This window comes from Sardina pilchardus, chromosome 22 (assembly GCF_963854185.1).
Source record: "Sardina pilchardus chromosome 22, fSarPil1.1, whole genome shotgun sequence".
NCBI classification, from domain to species: Eukaryota; Metazoa; Chordata; class Actinopteri; order Clupeiformes; family Clupeidae; genus Sardina; species Sardina pilchardus.
Window position 1 is genome coordinate 21,595,155 of NC_085015.1, and position 17,830 is coordinate 21,612,984.

Below are 17,830 nucleotides of genomic sequence, written 5' to 3' on the forward strand. Positions count from 1 at the left end.
CAGCTACTTCCACTGTATTGACAAATTAATTTACAACACATTGACCCACACGTGCCATCTGTAACTTAGCCACTGCAGACCCACATAAATTCAAAAGCTGACTGTTTTGTAATAAAGTCACAGGAACTAGGGCATGTAGCCAAATCAGTTGGCTGATCATCATCAGAATATTGCTGACTAACAGCACATTATTTGAAATTTCACCGTGTACTCTGTTTAAGTGTTTTCTGTACCCCTGGCTGTTGCTTGGTGCTTCCCAACTCCTTTTGTATCTATCTATTTATCTATCTATCTATTTATTTATTTAAATGTAGGCCTATTTCTGTAGTTGAAGGGACACTTGAGCACAAGGAATTTCATTACTTATAAATTATTTTTATGAGCACAAGACAAAAAACTTGAACTTGAACTTGATTGTCATGTACACAAAACTGCAGTTTAATGATGAAGTTAAACCAGGTACAATGCCATAGAAGATGGGGAGGGACACTTAGTGTAGCCTAACAATACAAAGTGTGGACATTAGGACAACAATAGTAACATTAATTCTGCTCTGCCTGCCCCCCCCGCCCCACACACACACACACACACACACACACACACACACACACACACACACACACACGTTTATAACTACCAGCGAAAATGTACAGTAGGCCTACATGAGCTGAGACAAACATGCGCCCATTTAAAGCCCACGGAAACGCAACGAGTCGCCTGCGTTTTCTACGCTCAGCCACTGATCAGGGAATGTCGCGAGGTTTCCCCAGCAGCCTATTAGGCGCATGCAGATACAAAACCATTCCGATTTTTTATTTTTTCAATTATCCAATGTTCTATCAAGCTCAACACATAGGGTAGGCAATGCAAGATAAACAAAATGACTCAAAAATCTACTGACGTATTTACCTGACGAAAAAAACTCCACAATATAAGGAAATCGAAATACATTTTCCAATTTCCGATTTTTAAGTTTTGGATAGAAAATTGAACTGATAACCGCTACACGGACACGGACCATTAAAGATTCCAATCTTTCAAGAATCTTTCACAGATCTTCTCATGGGTATTAGACTAGTCGGCCAATCAATCATGTGCGAGTAGCATTAGACTCATGGGCGACAGTGCAAGTGCACGCTGGGATAAGATAAACAATTGTGACTAGGCCTAGGCCTACTGTAGTTTCTCATGGCACTTAAAATACATATATTTTTTATTCAATAAACTGATGTTTTAGCAATAATTACCAATGTTAACAATGTCTTTTGATAGGAAATGGAGTCCCATCATTTTCTACCATTATCATTTCTATCAATGTTCATGCAACTTAGTTTTCAAGAGGGAGTATGCTTCTACAAGTATGCCCGATGATCTCAGATTGGGACGATATAGCTCACAAAAGCTTGCTGACAGCGGTGGGATTCGAACCCACGCCCCCGAAGAGACTGGAGCCTTAATCCAGCGCCTTAGACCGCTCGGCCACGCTATCCTGTACAACCACGTGGTAGGACATCTTACAGAGAAAATTACAGAGCAATCGCGCGTATGGCTATGATGTGATCTTCTCGCTAATAAAACGTGGCACTTCGAACATGCAAATATGTTTTGGGAATTTACTGCAACAAACCAGCCTTTTAGCGAACATCAACAGCATAAAAGCAAATGTCCTCCGACAGATAATCGACTGTATACTACACTTTCACTATTGAATTGCCTATAACTGTTTACAATTTATGCATTCGAACTAAGTGTGTTCTTTGAGATCCGATGATAGCACCGTTGGAAGTGTGGTTATTTTATTCCGGAGAACACAACTCATAAAACTTAATTGACAGCGGTGGGATTCGAACCCACGCCCCCGAAGAGACTGGAACCTGAACGCCGTCGGATCGGCCGGGTAAAAGATTGAACAATGTTGAGCAGAGGACCAATCGCGTTTCGCCATTTTCAACATTTCTCAACATTTTCAGCCAATCGCCATCCATGCTCTTCATTATTTTCAACATTTGCTCCTTATGGCCTGTACGGACTACACGACTTTTTTGTCTTTCACGATTATCTTTTACGATTGACCATGTCAGACTAGGCGATCAGAGAACCACAAAATCATGCAGTGTCGTGGCCGCAAGAGTGGCCACATTACAAGATCATTTATCGTAGCCTTCTCGTCGTGTGTCGTCACAGTATCAGTGTCAACACGGGAGTCGTAGGAGATTCCCCAAAAAATCAAACATGCTAGACTTTTGGTCGTAACGTCTTAGAATGTCGCAGACATTAAATCGCGGGTCGTTGAACATGTCAGATTAGAAGACGCTTCCTCCTTCGAACGTCGTTCCCGACTTTGAATATTCGGACCCGACAATGGAAATGTGTCGGCCACGACACAATCGTGGCAAAATCGGGCTGAAATCGTGTAGTCTGCACAGGCCATTAGACCGCTCGGCCACGCTATCCTGAATAACCACGTATTAGGACATTTTACAGAGAAAAACAGAGCAATCGCGCTTGTGCCTAGTGATGTGATCTTCTCGCTATTACTGTAAAACGTGGCACTTCGAACATGCAAATGTGTTTTTGGATATTTACTGTAACAAACCAGCCTTTTAGCGAACATCAACAGCATAAAAGCAAATGTCCCCCGACAGATAATCGACTGTATAGGCCTACTCGCTTTCACTAATTGAATTGCCTATAACTGTTTACAATTTATGCATTCGAACTAAGTTGTGGTCTTTGAGCTCCGGTGATAGCACCGCTGGAAATGTGGTTATTTTACTCCGGAGAGGACCACACAGCTCATAAAACTTCATTGACAGCGGTGGGATTCGAACCCACGCCCCCGAAGAGACTGGAGCCTTAATCCAGCGCCTTAGACCGCTCGGCCACGCTATCCTAAATGGCCTTTCTTTATGGGATATGTTTCAGAGAAAAAAAAGAGCAATCGCACCTTGTATTGTTACTAGTGATCTTCTCGTTAATAACACACATGGCATTTCGAACGTGCAGATGTTTTTGGGCACATAGCCTACTTGCTGCAACATTGCAACAAAGTAGCCTATAACTTCAGCATCAGTGTAACCGCAACTTCCTGTAGTAATTTTTTGGGCTATTTTTTAGTTGAAACGAAGAATCACTACAGTGATATTGCAATACGTGTGTTAAAAATGCCATCGTGACATAGGGAACATGGTAGCTTGTATTCAAGTGGATTTCCAGACCCTCGATCCTTGTCCGAGGTCGACTAGCACTTTGGGTATTACAGAACATCTGTGATACCACCATTCACCCCATTAAGATTGAGTCGGGATTTCAAATTGAATGATGGAAATGGAACTCCAACTCTACTCATGGACTCACAGGCCCCTTCTCAACCTCTCCCCACCATGCTGTCCTCCAGGCTCGTTCCCACTTATCTATAATATAAAAAATACTGGATAGACTATCCCATTGTTGCCACCCCATCATTCTTTATCTAGATCAGTGAGGACAAGGATCGAGGAAGGAAGGGAGGATCTTTAAAAGACCAAATGAGAGGCACCCAATGTCTCCCAGCAATTTTTTCTTTTCTCCTCTAATGTAATAGGCTATCTATGTAATCTAATAATAATAACACACAATAATAACACAATAACACAATAATAATCACAATAATCTAGGGTTAAAAATATTTATTTTATTTCCATATTCGTTGAGACAACAAATACCAAGTATTCATACAGACCAAGTCTTCATCAGAAGCATTCATGCAGCCATGGCAAAATCATACATATTCTTACATGCACAATGTCTTACAAACTATTTAGGAGAAAAAGAAAAGAAAGCACTGCGTGCTCCAAGGTGCATCCGATGTATTGATGAACTAACGATTTGGTGAGTCAGACCTTCAGTGTTCTTTTCTCCTTTTCTTAAGTGAATATTTTGTGAAATAGCTGCACCTGGAGTATAACCCATCAAGGTGTGCAGGCTCCTTTCTAGCTTCCATACATACAAACTATACAAAATTAGGAAAAGTTGAAGTAAACATTTGATCCTGAAAAGCTCCTCAGGTAAACCACTATTGCCCAACAAAAAAAAGATGCATAAGGAATACAGGCTCCTGAACAAAGTTGGGTCAGCATGGAGGGGGAGGGAGAGTGAGACACTAGCCCAAGACAAGAGCACCACCCAGACATCTGCTTATTTTCACCCAGACATCTGCTTATTTTCTGTTAAACACCAGACAATCGTCACAGGTCAACACTGTTAACACATTTGAACAAACTGCTTGTAAACATTTCTCTTTTGGTAATGGGAACACTGGCCAATGGAGTGATGGGGCTTTCTCATTCCTCCATCATTGCCCATGCCTCTTCTGCCTTCATGTAGTACTGATTGGCCAGGCGTCCCTTCATTGCCTCCATGGCTGCGTCTGCTGCTTCTGTGAAGAGGTCACCTAGAAAACATGGCAGGAGTCATTCAACATATCATATCATTAAAGCAACAGCATGCAGTCAAGGGGGTAAATTAAGCACACTTTCTTCAACTAGACCCAATTGGACTTTGTTCAGTTCTCACCTGCTCTTGAGGGATCTGCGTCCAAGCCGAAGCCCCCTTCCTGGTACATCTCTGCCTCTCTGGCCAGCAGGAGGTAGCGTGGTTCATCCTGCATGCCGTCAAACTCACCACCCTCATCAAAATCGGTCATGTTGAGGGCGCCGTCATACCAATGAACAGCCTCTGCCCAGTCCTGTTCCCTGCAATGGCCCAACCAAGTTATGTCAGTCATAGAGTACAAGCAAAGACTGAAACCGAATTACTATACATGCAACTAAACATATTGGGTAGTACTTTGTTTAAAACAAACTGATGAATGAGTTAGTTAAGGTAATCAGCAAAAGAGTAGACAAGTAATTTGACACTGAAAAAAGGCATTTCAATGCATTTTCCCACCTGCCGGATGGAAGGTTGAGACCGTTGTCGAAAGCCCTGGCGACTAGAATCATACTGGGCCTGTCGCCAGCCTCAGCAGCCAGCAGGAGGTAGCTGAACCCTTTCTTCCTATTCTCCTCACTGTCCTGTGAGGACCAGGGCACAAATACACATCAGAGAAGCCACACACACATAGGTCAAAATCGGCCGAAATCACAAACCTGTGACACCTTCGAAGTAAAATATTCCCCGAAACAAACTCAACAACAACAACAACAACAACAACAACAACAACAAAAAGCCTTGTGGTGCAAAAGGCATTTGAAAAGAGAGGAATAAGAACATGCCTCCAGTTCGATCTCAGGGAGGACATGGTGGGGCAGCTGGAGGTAGCACTGGCCCAAGGCCACGATGGCCTCCAGCTCCTCACACATGGCTGCCCGCTCCAGGTGGTAGACGGCAGAGGGCTCGTCCCACGGCTGGTCCTTCTCACAGAACCGACCTGCCTCGTGGTAGCGCACCATCGCAAGATGGACCTATCCCGATGGGGGTCGACAGGGGGAAAAAAAGAGTTAGAGTAGAGTTCAAATGAAAGAGTACAGAAAACAACCAATGCTGGTTCAGCTGTAACTCCTGCCCTTTCACTGAACTGCAAACAAAATCATGGCTATCATAATCAAACTAGTTTCGCACACACCACAGGGTGTTGAGTTCTACGTGCACCACATTCTCAACTAGTGGGTTATACCTTGCCCAAAATGGACTTGCCAATCTTCCTCTCCTGCACGAGAGAGTTGAGTCTCTCCACCTCCACAGCGACACAGGAGGGTCGGTGGATGTGTGACCGAGACGAGTGGTAGAAACTCCACTTCTCATCTGTGAGCTGCGGAAAACACAGACGTACTAACTCACAAAGCGAAAAACCAAACAGAACAGGGCTGTGTTACCCCAAGCCTCCTTAGCACAGTGTTCTTCATAAGGCATACCTTCATTTTTTGAGGTGTTCCCAGAGCCAACTGAGCTAAATTATAGCACATCAGAGAGATATATCTTCCGTTTACTGACACATCTGAGAGGGCTTGATGTATGCGTTTAAGTATTCTGCTTCATCTATACGCCTAATTACTTGGACAGGCCTTAAATGTCAAATACAAATCATATCTACTAAATCAATGATTAGTTTGTTAGTCAGTTTTCATCTTTTTAATACCAAGGAAACGCTGTACTGGTGTCTAAAAATAAGCTGTGACAAGACCAATGTGTGCTTAGCCTCCTCATTAATTATCTTCCTCAGTCTTTAATCCTGTCCAGACTGACTTCCAAAATGGTTTATTCAAGAAATACCAACTTGCACACAATTTCTTGTGCTCATATTACGTAAACACCTGTGCACAACTTTCACACAGATTTTAGTACCAACTGATTCTACGCACAGGGATCAAGCCTCTCTAGCATCTGATGTAGCGTATGTGATTGGGAAACCCTCATAGAAACAGAAATTCCTTTGCCAAGGTGCCCCATTCGAACTTGTACTGTACAAAGACATGGGGAAACACAGCCCAAGTGTTTTAAAAACATGTCTGCACGTTTTGAATCCAAGTCAGAGCAAACCGCTAAAATCTGTTTCTTGTTAGAGAACCAAATGTTAGAAGGTCTCCATACAATTATCATTATGCTGATACACTTGTTAGGCATGCAAGGATAGAGGATAGACATGACACAGCAAACAGGTGGGATGCATGAGAAAAGTTTTGTGGATAGGTGAACAAGCAAGCCACTCCATACTGTAAGGCGACCACAGTGCCGTCCAGCAACTTGATCAGGCAGTAGGAAACGAAACGAAACATCAAAACAGTGAATTGATGCAAAATTTTAACGTTTATCAAAAATCCTAACTACATGCTCACAATTTTGAGGCCTTATCAAAAATGCCAAAAACAATGAAGTCCTAAACCATTAAAAAGAACAAACAGGCTATGATTTCTATAATATTTCACTCTATATAAATGTTAGGGCCAACAGAGTGCTTAAAGACATTCCTTATCAGCCAAGGAAAGATTAAAAAAAATTGGTCCAAGTGACACATCAGAGGTCGCCGATGCAAATGCAGAGTGAATCTGAAGAGAAACAGGCCATCTATAATCACCGATTGAACCTGAGGACTGTCTGCAGCTTGAGAGAGCTTGCTGGCATTAACCACCATTTTCTGGTAAGAGAAGGGATGAGGGTGATCAGGTAGAGTGTAGTAGGTTGGATTAGGGATGGAGACACACACAGTGTGAGAGAGAGAGGGAGGGAGAACAACAGACTTGACCTCCACCACCCGAAAGTAGGGACGTGTAGTAGGATGAGTCCAGGAGGGAGGGAGGGGTGTGATTTGGGATGAGAAGGGCAACTGCATAACTGGGTTACTGATAGGTGAGTAATGAGGATTCAGGACTAAGAGGTATTTACCCGACGAGCACTGTCCTCATCCGACTCAGAGTAATGTCTGAAGTAGTTGGGGCGAACCTACATTGTGATGTACATCAAAGCATCCATTTAACACACATACAGAGTCTGTGAAAGCACGAGTGTTGCACTTATGGCAAATGCAGAAAAAAAGCATAAAGCAAAGGCCACTTGCTTATTACTGGTGCATCTGATCGCACTGCATATTTTGCTATCAAATGTATTTACATTATCATCTATAACAGTACAACTGCGAGATATACAGTACCCTCCAGAATTATTGGCACCCTTGGTAAAAGTTGACTAAAAATAGGTCTAAAAAATAATCTTTAGGTGATTTATTGTACTCCCACAATGAAAACAATGAGGAAAAATACACCCTGCAAGGGAAGCAAATTTATTCTGAGAAAAAAGAAAATCTCATAAAGAAATAAATGTTTTTAATAAAAACACGTCACTCACAATTATTGGCACCCCTACTTGTAATACCCTCTTAAACCTCCCTTTGTCAATAAAACAGCATGTAATATTCTTCTCTGACACCCCATAAAGATTGAGAATACAAAGTAAGGGATTTAAGACCATTCATCTTTACAAAACCTCCCCAGATCGTCCAGATTGCTAGGTCCACACTTGTGCATTCTTCTCGTTGACTCATCCCACTGTTTTTCTATGGAGTTTAGATCAGGGGACTGCTATGGCAATGTCTGAAGCTTGATTTTGTGTTCAGTAAACCATATTTGTTTTGATCTGTGCATTTGTTTTGGTTCATTGACCTGATGAATGATCCAATCATGACCAACTTTTAGGGCCTTGGCAGAGATTGTTTGATTTCCTTCGAAAATGTTCAGGTTTTTCTTGGTGTTCATGATGCCATGCACCTTAATTAGGTTCCCAAGGCCTTTGGGAATTAAAACAGCCCCACACTAGCACAGCCCCTCCACCATAATTCTGATTAGGCATGGGGTTCTTTTTAGTATAGTCATTCTTCTATGTACGCCAAAGACACCTTAAGTGTTTTTAGCAAAAGAGCATAATTTTATTTTCATCTGACAATTTGACCACACTCCCAGACATGTCATGGTACCATTCAGTAACTCCTGCCATTTACATTGTTCATTAAATGACTCTACCGGCTTTAACCTGACATGCTGTCTAAATAATCTATTAGCAGTGAGGTCACTTTTGAAGATTTTTTGGGGGGACTTGGTGACCCCAAGATGATAGCTTTGTCTGTAACTCTCAACAGTGGTTCTTATGGATTTTTTTGCCTATCATACCATCCTCCATACTGTGCGTGGGAGCAAAATAGCCATGGGTCTTTGTCCAAGCATGTTTGCCACATTTCCAGATGATTAGAACCTTTTAGTCATCATTTTAACTGGAAATATAGCCATTTTCAACAAAATACCTAGTTTCCATAGACATTCTCTTACTTACAAATGTCAACACAATTTCTTTTTATTTCAATTTAGTGTATTCACTTGTCTCTCCAATGTTAAAAAATAACTAGAGGATTTAGCCACTGAGTGACTTCATTTTCCTACCATAGTGAAAAAGAACGTCATGAACTACTTCTGAAAGTTCACAGACACTCTGATTTACTTTAAAACGTTGCATTTACATAGGAACATGCTCCTATTAAATGTTGTACATAATATGTTTCAGGGGTGCCAATAATTGTGAGCAAGCTGTTTTTGTTAAAAATATTTATTTCTTTATGAGATTTTCCTTTTTCTCAGAATAAATTTGCTTGCCTTGCAGGGTATATTTTTCCTCATTGTTTACATTGTGGGAGTACAATAAATCACCTAAAGATTATTTTTTATACCTATTTTTAGTCAACTTTTACCAAGGGTGCCAATAATTCTGGAGGGTACTGTAGCGTTGTCCGCTAATCTAGTTTGGTCATTTCATTAAGTGACTTAATTACAGTAGGACATTTACAAATATGAGAGCTGGAGCTCAAGAGGTGCTTAATGGAGTATCTGTGGTATGGAGCAGGAGAGACGTCTTTACCTTATCAGCATGGTCCGCCGGATCCCCTTCACTCCGTCTCTCGCTAGGATAGCCACTGTCTCCTCCGTTTTCCGAGTCCTATAAAATCAGCATACAAGCGTTGTAGATCGTAGCATCGTAGACTGGTGTTTATGCACTGCAGTATACTGTCACTTCTTCTGTCACACTGTAAACAGTGATGGTTTAATGCGTGATGGTCCTGCTTACTTGGTGATCAGTGTCGTTGGACTCGTTTGAAATTGACCAGCCTAGAGTGGGAGATAAGAGATGTTTTCAATGTCAATAAATAATAAACATAAGCATTTTAGAAATATTTATAAACCGCAGACATTTAGATTTGTTAAAGCACTGCAGAATCATCACTAAAAAAATGTATATCTCTTCTAGTAGAGGGGAAAAGATAACGACCACAAAAGTCGCCTAGTCTTGTTGTTTTGATGATAACAGTACTCAGGAAATGCACAGTGCACCGTTAACATCATTCACATGACAGCAGTGAGAAGACTAAGGGACATGGACCCCTTGCGCTCTTACCCAGAGGTGACCTGGTGTCCATGGAGCCCATGGAGCCCATTCCGTAAGGGGAGCAGGGGCTGGACTCGGCGTCGCTCATGTTGTCATCTGCTGAGGAGGTCTCGGAGAGCCGGGAGAGCAGAAGGGGCGCCCTGTTAAAGGAGCTGGTCCGGACACGGGGGGAGCCACAGATCTCCTCACAGCCGCGCAACACCGTATGTGCTGATTGCTGCTCATGTGGATGTGTAGGGGGAGGGGGGCATTTATAAATGGGTTATCATTATATCATGAGTTATGCTGCAGTTGACATGGAGAGCAACAACAAACATCATTGCCTAGGCTACAAATGCATTTATGAAGGTTGAACTGAACTAGATCTCACAAACTCGGTATCCATAGAGACTAAACTGTATGTAATTCTATTCTGTCATATCTGTGATTTATAGTGTTCTTTATCAGGGACTAGTGGTTGAGCCTATTTTGAGGCCAGTGATTAAGGACTCACCAGCAGCTTGTTGGTGCAGTCCAGCTGGCTCTTCTCTTGGGGGGACAGGTCAAAGGCTGAGAGACCCATACTTTTACAAATTGAATTGCACAAGTGAGAGTGGAAGAATAAGGCCATACCACGGACACCTATAACATAACATCACATAACACACACAAACACACACACACCCACACACACGATTTAGAAACAAATGTTGTGTCTATAATCATAGCTAACAGCAAGTTATTACAGTTCCAAAAACAAAAATGATGACTGGTGCCAAATGTTTACATTACACAGATATGTAAAAGGCAGGAAGTTGCTCATTACCCAAGTTCCCATCCCCAAAGTCGGTGCCTAGTGACGTGTGAATCTGGGGGTCTGTGTAGATGTCACCCACGCCTTGGATGTCAACCACAATCAGCTGGTGACTGGAGCGCTCAAACGAAAAATGACTGAATGCCTTTAAGCAGAAATCCCAAAGAGGAACCAATAGGTTAAAAAAGACCCGAGTGACCTAGTACAGGAAATAAAAGTTCTCTCTTTCTCTCACTCTAGCAACACAAACTCCCTCTCTGGACTCTAGTTCTCTGTGATATATCACTGAGTTTTTTTAATAAGCAAAGTGCTCCTGAACTAATAAAATGTTATCATTTGATTCAATCAAATTAAACTGTATGCTTCTAAAACATTTTATTGAATTGAACCGAGGTCCACTTGTTTGACTAGTCAGTCAGAGTCTGCTTGGAGCACACACCTGTGGAGTGAGGCGAATATTATCGTCTCGCACAAAGCCTGAGTTGGAGTTGTACTTGATGTACTTGCCCTCGATGTAATGTTCCAGATGGTACAGCGGTTTGCCAGGTCGCTGTGCCATCTCAATCACACACATCTGCATGATGTCCACCTGTGGGAAGCACATACAGAGAGACACACACACACACACACACACACACACACACATCAACCATGCAATTGAGCCCAGTTGTCTATGTCACTGAAAATTAAATTAGTAAGATGCATTCACATTGGAAGGTAAAGGCAATGAGGATATAGCCAACACTTTTATCCAAAGAGTCAAGGATTGATAATTGATCAGGGAATCGAGGCAACCGCTTACCAGGCAAAACAGTTGACTGACTAAGACTAGCATTACAAGTCTCAGTCAATAAAGATTCAGACAATAAACCCAGAAAAAGATCATCTCAAACACACAACCCTTTTTATCCGACATGCAGTGGCTGGAATAACTTGACAGAAAATTGTTCTGAAAAGTATGACAATACAGATTTCAGTTACTGATAGTGGAACTGAAACACTCAAGTCATGCATATCGCGCAAAGTGAAGCTAGTTCCTCGAAATGTGCAACTCTTGTACAGTGTCTTGACATACTGTACTTCTTCAGTCCTCTAGAGGAGCTGTACCTGTTTGGGCGGCTTGTGACGGTTGTACTCCTCCCCCCACAGCTTGGCCTCCATCTGTAACCGAACGTCCTCAAAATAAACGTCACGATCCACTGGCTCCATGTAACGTTTTGCCACGTAGTTGCATGCCGATTTCCAGTTGTTGCTGTGGGAGAAGTTTGAGAGTTTCTTCCTGCCAAAAACAGAGAGAAAGAAACCACAGTCTTCTCAGAGGTGATGAGTCAGAAGAGTTAAGCTGGAGAAAGTGCAACTTTGAACGGAACATTTTTGGGAGTATTTCATTTTCATGACAGAGCTGAATACCACTGCATGACAGATAACCTTTAGCAAAAACCATCATGAAGGTCTGGTATTGAAAATAATCTCAGTCTCAAAAATATTTAGGAAAAGGAGTTTGTTTTCAGAAGACTGTGAGGATTTTCGACTGGTACTTGATGCTTTTACTTCAATAAACCATGGAAAAAATCTTCAGAAAGCTCCATGTCTGTCACGCAGTGGACTAAGTAAAAGGGTACACCGAAGTCTTGGGGATGTATACATCCTATTCTTAGCTTGGAAATCAGCCAGAAGACCCTGAGAGAGGGCTGTTTTGATGGTGGAGGCATGTGGAATATGTCAACAGAGGTCTACGCCCGTACAAGTCCACATCGTTTTTTCACACACTGCTTAGTGTGCAAAATGATAGGTTCAGACTTACACACTGCAATCTACACGCGTGTAGTCAGTCACTGAGCAGATCACGTGTCACTTACGTTCTGTAACATTCTCTCATGGCTCCTCTTCCGAAGGGCTGCACCAACAAACAAAACACAACTTTACCATGTACTGTACACACCACTTAAGCTGTGAGCTTAACAATATGGCAGGTTCACTTGAATGTCATATGTCGCTAGATTACCTGGCCAGACATCTTGATGTGCACGGTGTCCTGCGCCCATTCACTGGTGACAGCATTGTATCTGGAGAGAGGAGATAAACATGTGGCATGTCTCCATGAGTCAACATTTGACAACACTGGCTGCCATAATAGCATTGTAAACGTCCACGGAAAGAGTCTGTTGTTGATACAGTGATCTATAAAAGCAGCTGAGAGGAAGTCTAGGCAGAAGTGCAGAGAGAAGTGGAGAGTGACACTTCATGTACCAACCATAGAGTGAAATGAGTACTACATTTATAAAAATGCAAAAGGTTGAGGACAAATCTAGAGAGGCATTCATGTTGCTTTACAAACTTTTTGTAACTCAGAATGAAGGGAGAGGCTACATTTTGCTATTGCTATTCTTAGGTCATTGCTTTCTATGAACAGCTTTGGACACTCAAATATATGGCCATTATCCCCCTCTTACAGTTTCTACATGAGGTAAACAACATGTCTCCTCTGGCCTCTAGCCAAGTCACCATCCCCGTCGGTTCCTCCTCCACTCCCTCTTGACATGCTCAACAGCACGCCGCCGCTGCCATTCCCTAAAAGTCCAATATTTACGCACTGGGCGGCACGCGCTCTCCCAGCGTGGTCTGGGACGCTCTGTTCCATAAGTATCATTCCACTTGGAGCGCCAGCGCCTCTGAACGGGAGAGGTCAGTGGCACACTGCCATTGGCTCGTTGTCAAAGGAATGTGGGGGAGTGAGGTTACGAGCCATTTAAAATTAGCCCCCCTGTTTTAAAAGGGAGAGAAGCTTGAGATTGTCCACCACCACCTCCAGATTATGCAATACCATTGGGAGGCATATAAAAAATAATAGAAGTTAAAGCGGTCAGCTGGGCCAAGCAGCGTGGAAGTGGGCAGTGGGGGAGGGCTCAGGAGGGGAGGGGGGGGGGGGGGGTGACTGGGGACAGGAGCGGGGGTCCTGGACAGACACAGACCTGTATCGGATGCAGGGCTCCTTCTGCACCTCCTCCAGATGGAACTCTGCCCAGGGGTCAGGCATGGTCCGAGCCTTCTCAATGGCACGCTTCCACTTGGACTGCAACAGAGGGGTGGGGAGTATAATGAGACGTCAGGCCATAATACATCTCTCTCTCTCTCATACACACACAAACACACACACACAGACACACACACACACAGACACACACACAGTTAACAAACACTCCATTGTGCCTTCGCCTGCTGATTGATGATCCACTTCCCTTTCCTGTGGGCAGCATGCAGATAAAGAGTTAGGCTGAAAGTATGGGAGAAACCCTCGACAGGCGACGGAGAGGAGGGGGAGACACGCGGGAACAGGACCAGGGGCTGAAAAGAGCTGCATGCACACGCACACCAAGGGGAAGCAAGCATGAGAATGGTCTCTCCAAAACACCACCACAATGAGTCAGGGGGAATACAAAGCAGCGCTGAAAGGACTTAAGTAGATGAACACAGAGGCCAAAGGGATTTGAGAGGAAAACCAGATGTGTCCTACCACATAGTGTTTGTATTACGTCTAATGGCTAAAATAGCAAGGTTGCTGGTTGGTCTGATTTGGCAACAGCTAACCTGCCTTTCTGTACAAGGCTATGAATCATTAACTGTGTTATACAGGACATGAGATAATAACCTGGGCTCATGAGCATCTGGCATTAAGTTACCCTCGTATGAACCGTTCTGAGAATGAGCATCGATATGACGATGTGTCAGACGCAGCTTGTTGGCCAGATATGTTTCCAGTGTAGACGTACATGAAGGCATGGCAGATATGCCAGAGGTACGATGTCGGTGTATATTTAGCACTGAAGTATTTACTTTTTCACTGGTGAGAAGGTCAGTGCTGGACAGCAGCATGCTGACATAGATGTCGCACCACTGTCCCCCTGAAGAGGGGGGAGCCCCCTTCCCTCGTGGAATCGCCTTGCTAAATGAAATTCAACCCACCCATCACAAGATTGCTGGAGCCCACTGATATGTCTCTGAGGTGCAGCGGAACAAGCATGGATCTCCTCCAATAAAAATACACTTTGACCCACTTTCGAGTGGTCTAGTTGATAATTGACTATGCTGAACTTCATTATGTCTGAGTTCTACCCTACCAGACAAAACAGAAGTTTAAAACAATGGAGTGTCGTGAACGGTTTTCAAAGAGTGTAGTATTGCTCCCATTTGGTGCTTGGTGTTTTGAATGATATTAAATGCCAGGATACATTTGAAGAGTCTGATTGAGTTAACCACACTGTTTTGTAAAAACTGCTAGAGAAGAGAAAAAAGTGAGCACATGCTAAAATCAAGTGAATGAGAAATGCAGCAGGGTGAGAAGAATTAATCATGAAATGAATGGGAAGGAAGAGACTTAAGAGGAAGATGGTAATACAGATGCAGAGCTGGAAGGTGAATAAGGAAACAAGTACGTGTGTTGAACCTACCCGACCTGTCTCAGTCAACGACCCAAACCTGACCTCCCGCTTCTCTGGGTCTGACTGCCCTTTGCTCTATAAGGAGAGGTACAAGAAACGTTTTCTCTTGTTTTCTAAAGACAACACATATGTGACAACACATGTAGAATGTGTGTACTTTGCAGACCTTAGAAAAGAAAACAATTGAGTTAGAGGGATAGTTAAGAGTTATTCAATATGTTTACGTTGAGGTGACATTTAGGAGCACTGACATCACTTCCTGCTTCTTAGAAGCGTCTGTGGAGAGAAAGCTGCCAGTCCCCCACATGCTACGACTCAGTAACAGATGGTTCAAACTCCAAATATGGGAAGGGAGTCCCTCCTCTGCCTCTTTGCCATTAGAATGCAACACTTTGCATAGCCAGCAATACAAACATACATATTGGCTATGCAAAACAATGACAATCAGGTACATTATTTCACTGAGTCACTCAGGGGTGATCACGTCAATGCTTGAGCAAAAGAGGCTACAAAACTTCAGCAGACAGTCAGCAGTTCAAGGCATATGTACAATTTAGATAGGCAAAGAGCCCATGGGGAACTGACAACAATAACACAGCAGATCCTAAATGTATTCCTGAAGCTGTGGCCTTTGGTTAGACCACTGTTTCATGACTGATAAAGCTGAGCATTTCAAAATGCAATGCTTCTCCAGGAAGTAGCAGGCAACCACACTGCTCTGAACTTTCCATTCTATTGTAGTATTGTAACGATGTACACAAAAGTATACTGTATTAAAAGGAAAAGTGCATGATACACAAAAACATTACATTGTAATTGTATGATACAAGACTGCGGGTCTGAGAACTACAGCCAATAAGAGGTCGAAACAATGCTTTCACTGGTGAAGTTAAGAAAGTATGTTTTCTTACTCTGTGAGCAAAAGCATCTTTGGGCAGGGAGTTGGACAGCTGCTTGTTGTGTACAAGGTTCTTCAGGTATTCACAGACTTCTCTGGTGGGGTTGGAGAGGTCGTCTGTGATGGAACAGATGTAGAAATCCTCATCTTCCTCGTCATCATCACTGGCATTGACATGGGCATCACCAAATGTGATAGTCCTCCGTGGCCTGTCTACTCCTTGGCCACTGCCCACCTCCTCCATAGTAAACATCAACTCCTCTTCAGCCATTCTGACTGAGGTGTGTTACACGGGGCAGAGGAACTGGAATAGAAATGAACGCAGGTATGGGCACAAGTTGACCACAACATACACATCATACAGGCTGATGTTAAAACGCCCATAAACAAAAGAACAGAATGTAGTAATCTGATGCCCGTGTACAGTATAGCCATGGGAACTTCACAGATGACAATAACTAGTTGGGAAGCTTCAGTTGACAATGAATGTACACAACGACTTGCAACACAGACACAGCATAACTAAAACCAGCTTATGTCTATAGACGCCGTGTGCAGTCATAGCTCCTCATTAGAGTTGATTCAAAAGCATGCATGGGACATTGTCCTCACCTAATGCAAAAAAATATTAACCATTAACTCAACGGCAAAACACCACAAACCTTTGCTGTCACACAGTTGAGTAACGTTAATGTTGTAAGAAAGCATTCATGCCGCGCTTGACAACCTGTTTCCTTGAATTGGGTTGTAGACCCAATTAGCTCTTGCTTGCAGCTGTCACCTTCCTGCGGCTGTCTTGGTGGTGGAGACCAAGTGGAAGGAACGATTCCGCGCGAGCGGCTTTAACGTCCCTCCTCGAGTGATCTGTTCTCTTCCTCCACCACAGCATGTGCATACTGCACGTACGACGCTGTACCTCCCATCGCAAAAAAACACACCCTACTACCATTCAGTACACGGTGTACCAGACAGTAGATGGCAGCAAATCCTCTTTAATTGGTTTAGCCATAACCTTTTTATTTGAATGCATAACCTACCCATGAATTATGAACAAGCTGAAGACGGGAGATGAGCCCAACCACGGGCTGTGCTGTACACATTCTCTATGACTGTGGTTATAGTAAGTATATTCATTGACACAATCAGGCTGAACTGGCTGAAACGAGACGTGATAGCCTGACTCACGTGGTGAGAGAAAAATAAAATCAAACAAGTGCAACAATGTGACCGTGTGCAGGCAGGATTTGGATATGATAAAGAACAATTTAGTTAACTTAAGTCATACAACATCGTTACACACAACCTGTCTTTAGACAAAATGGTTAACAACCTGGTGCAAGTTTGGCATAGCTTTCTGCACGCAACCATACACCAACCCGGTCGGGTTGTACACACATAGCACGAATGCTAACGCTGAAGTTAGCAAACTGACTAGCGGAGCCTTCACTTGTCTTGTTGTAGCGGTATGATTAAAACAGTGTTTTCTATGTTTGGCGTGATATACATTAGTGACTGTATAATAAATTCATCGTTGCAAATACATGTGGTGGTATGGTAGCGTGGCCGAGTGGTCTAAGGCGCTGGATTTAGGCTCCAGTCATTTCGATGGCGTGGGTTCGAATCCCACCGCTGCCAGGAACATTTTCCTTTTCTTTAACACTATGATGTTTACATTACCCAACTTTCTTCCACAATAAATTATAATTGGCCCGAAAAAAGCTAGGCTACTCGTTCTTCGAAATAGTCTGACATGAATCTCTCTGATATTCAGATACGCCATCTAGTGGCTTGCAAAAA

General features: G+C 43.1%; 1 protein-coding gene and 3 non-coding genes across 10 annotated transcripts; 1 reads left to right on the forward strand and 3 right to left on the reverse strand.

The window, feature by feature from the left end:
- Positions 1–1,407: 1,407 nt before the first annotated feature.
- On the reverse strand, positions 1,408–1,489 carry trnal-aag (transfer RNA leucine (anticodon AAG)). Its single transcript has one exon. It is a non-coding gene; the product is annotated as a tRNA-Leu (tRNA).
- Positions 1,490–2,810: 1,321 nt separating this feature from the next.
- Positions 2,811–2,892, reverse strand: trnal-aag (transfer RNA leucine (anticodon AAG)). The gene has a single exon. It is a non-coding gene; the product is annotated as a tRNA-Leu (tRNA).
- Positions 2,893–3,653: 761 nt separating this feature from the next.
- eef2k (eukaryotic elongation factor 2 kinase) lies at positions 3,654–16,911 on the reverse strand. Of its 7 annotated transcripts, none has more exons than XM_062525886.1 (20): positions 16,761–16,911; positions 16,047–16,337; positions 15,145–15,210; positions 13,669–13,769; positions 12,702–12,762; positions 12,556–12,593; positions 11,804–11,975; positions 11,136–11,285; positions 10,709–10,841; positions 10,397–10,524; positions 9,913–10,120; positions 9,586–9,626; positions 9,379–9,456; positions 7,363–7,419; positions 7,055–7,114; positions 5,657–5,791; positions 5,256–5,444; positions 4,930–5,054; positions 4,555–4,733; positions 3,654–4,432 (listed from the first exon to the last, which is right to left on the reverse strand). In XM_062525886.1, exons 2-20 carry the CDS (start codon positions 16,302–16,304, stop codon positions 4,323–4,325), a joined length of 2,289 nt encoding a protein of 762 aa, XP_062381870.1. In that variant the 5' UTR covers positions 16,305–16,337; positions 16,761–16,911; the 3' UTR covers positions 3,654–4,322. The 7 variants fall into 7 exon arrangements, with proteins under 7 accessions (XP_062381870.1, XP_062381869.1, XP_062381873.1 ...); XM_062525885.1 differs by having other exon boundaries at positions 16,696–16,911; XM_062525889.1 differs by lacking the exon at positions 15,145–15,210 and having other exon boundaries at positions 16,696–16,911.
- A 675-nt stretch (positions 16,912–17,586) lies between these two features.
- Positions 17,587–17,668, forward strand: trnal-uag (transfer RNA leucine (anticodon UAG)). The gene has a single exon. It is a non-coding gene; the product is annotated as a tRNA-Leu (tRNA).
- The last annotated feature ends 162 nt before the right edge of the window (positions 17,669–17,830 follow it).

Coding starts and splice junctions, on each gene's coding strand:
- eef2k (XM_062525886.1), bottom strand. CDS start 16,304: ATGGCTGAAGAGGAGTTGATGTTTACTATGGAGGAGGTGGGCAGTGGC. Junction 10,842..11,135: donor ATATTCGCCTCACTCCACAG/GTGTGTGCTCCA, acceptor TTCTGCTTAAAG/GCATTCAGTCATTTTTCGTT. Junction 9,457..9,585: donor CCAACGACACTGATCACCAA/GTAAGCAGGACC, acceptor CTGATTTTATAG/GACTCGGAAAACGGAGGAGA.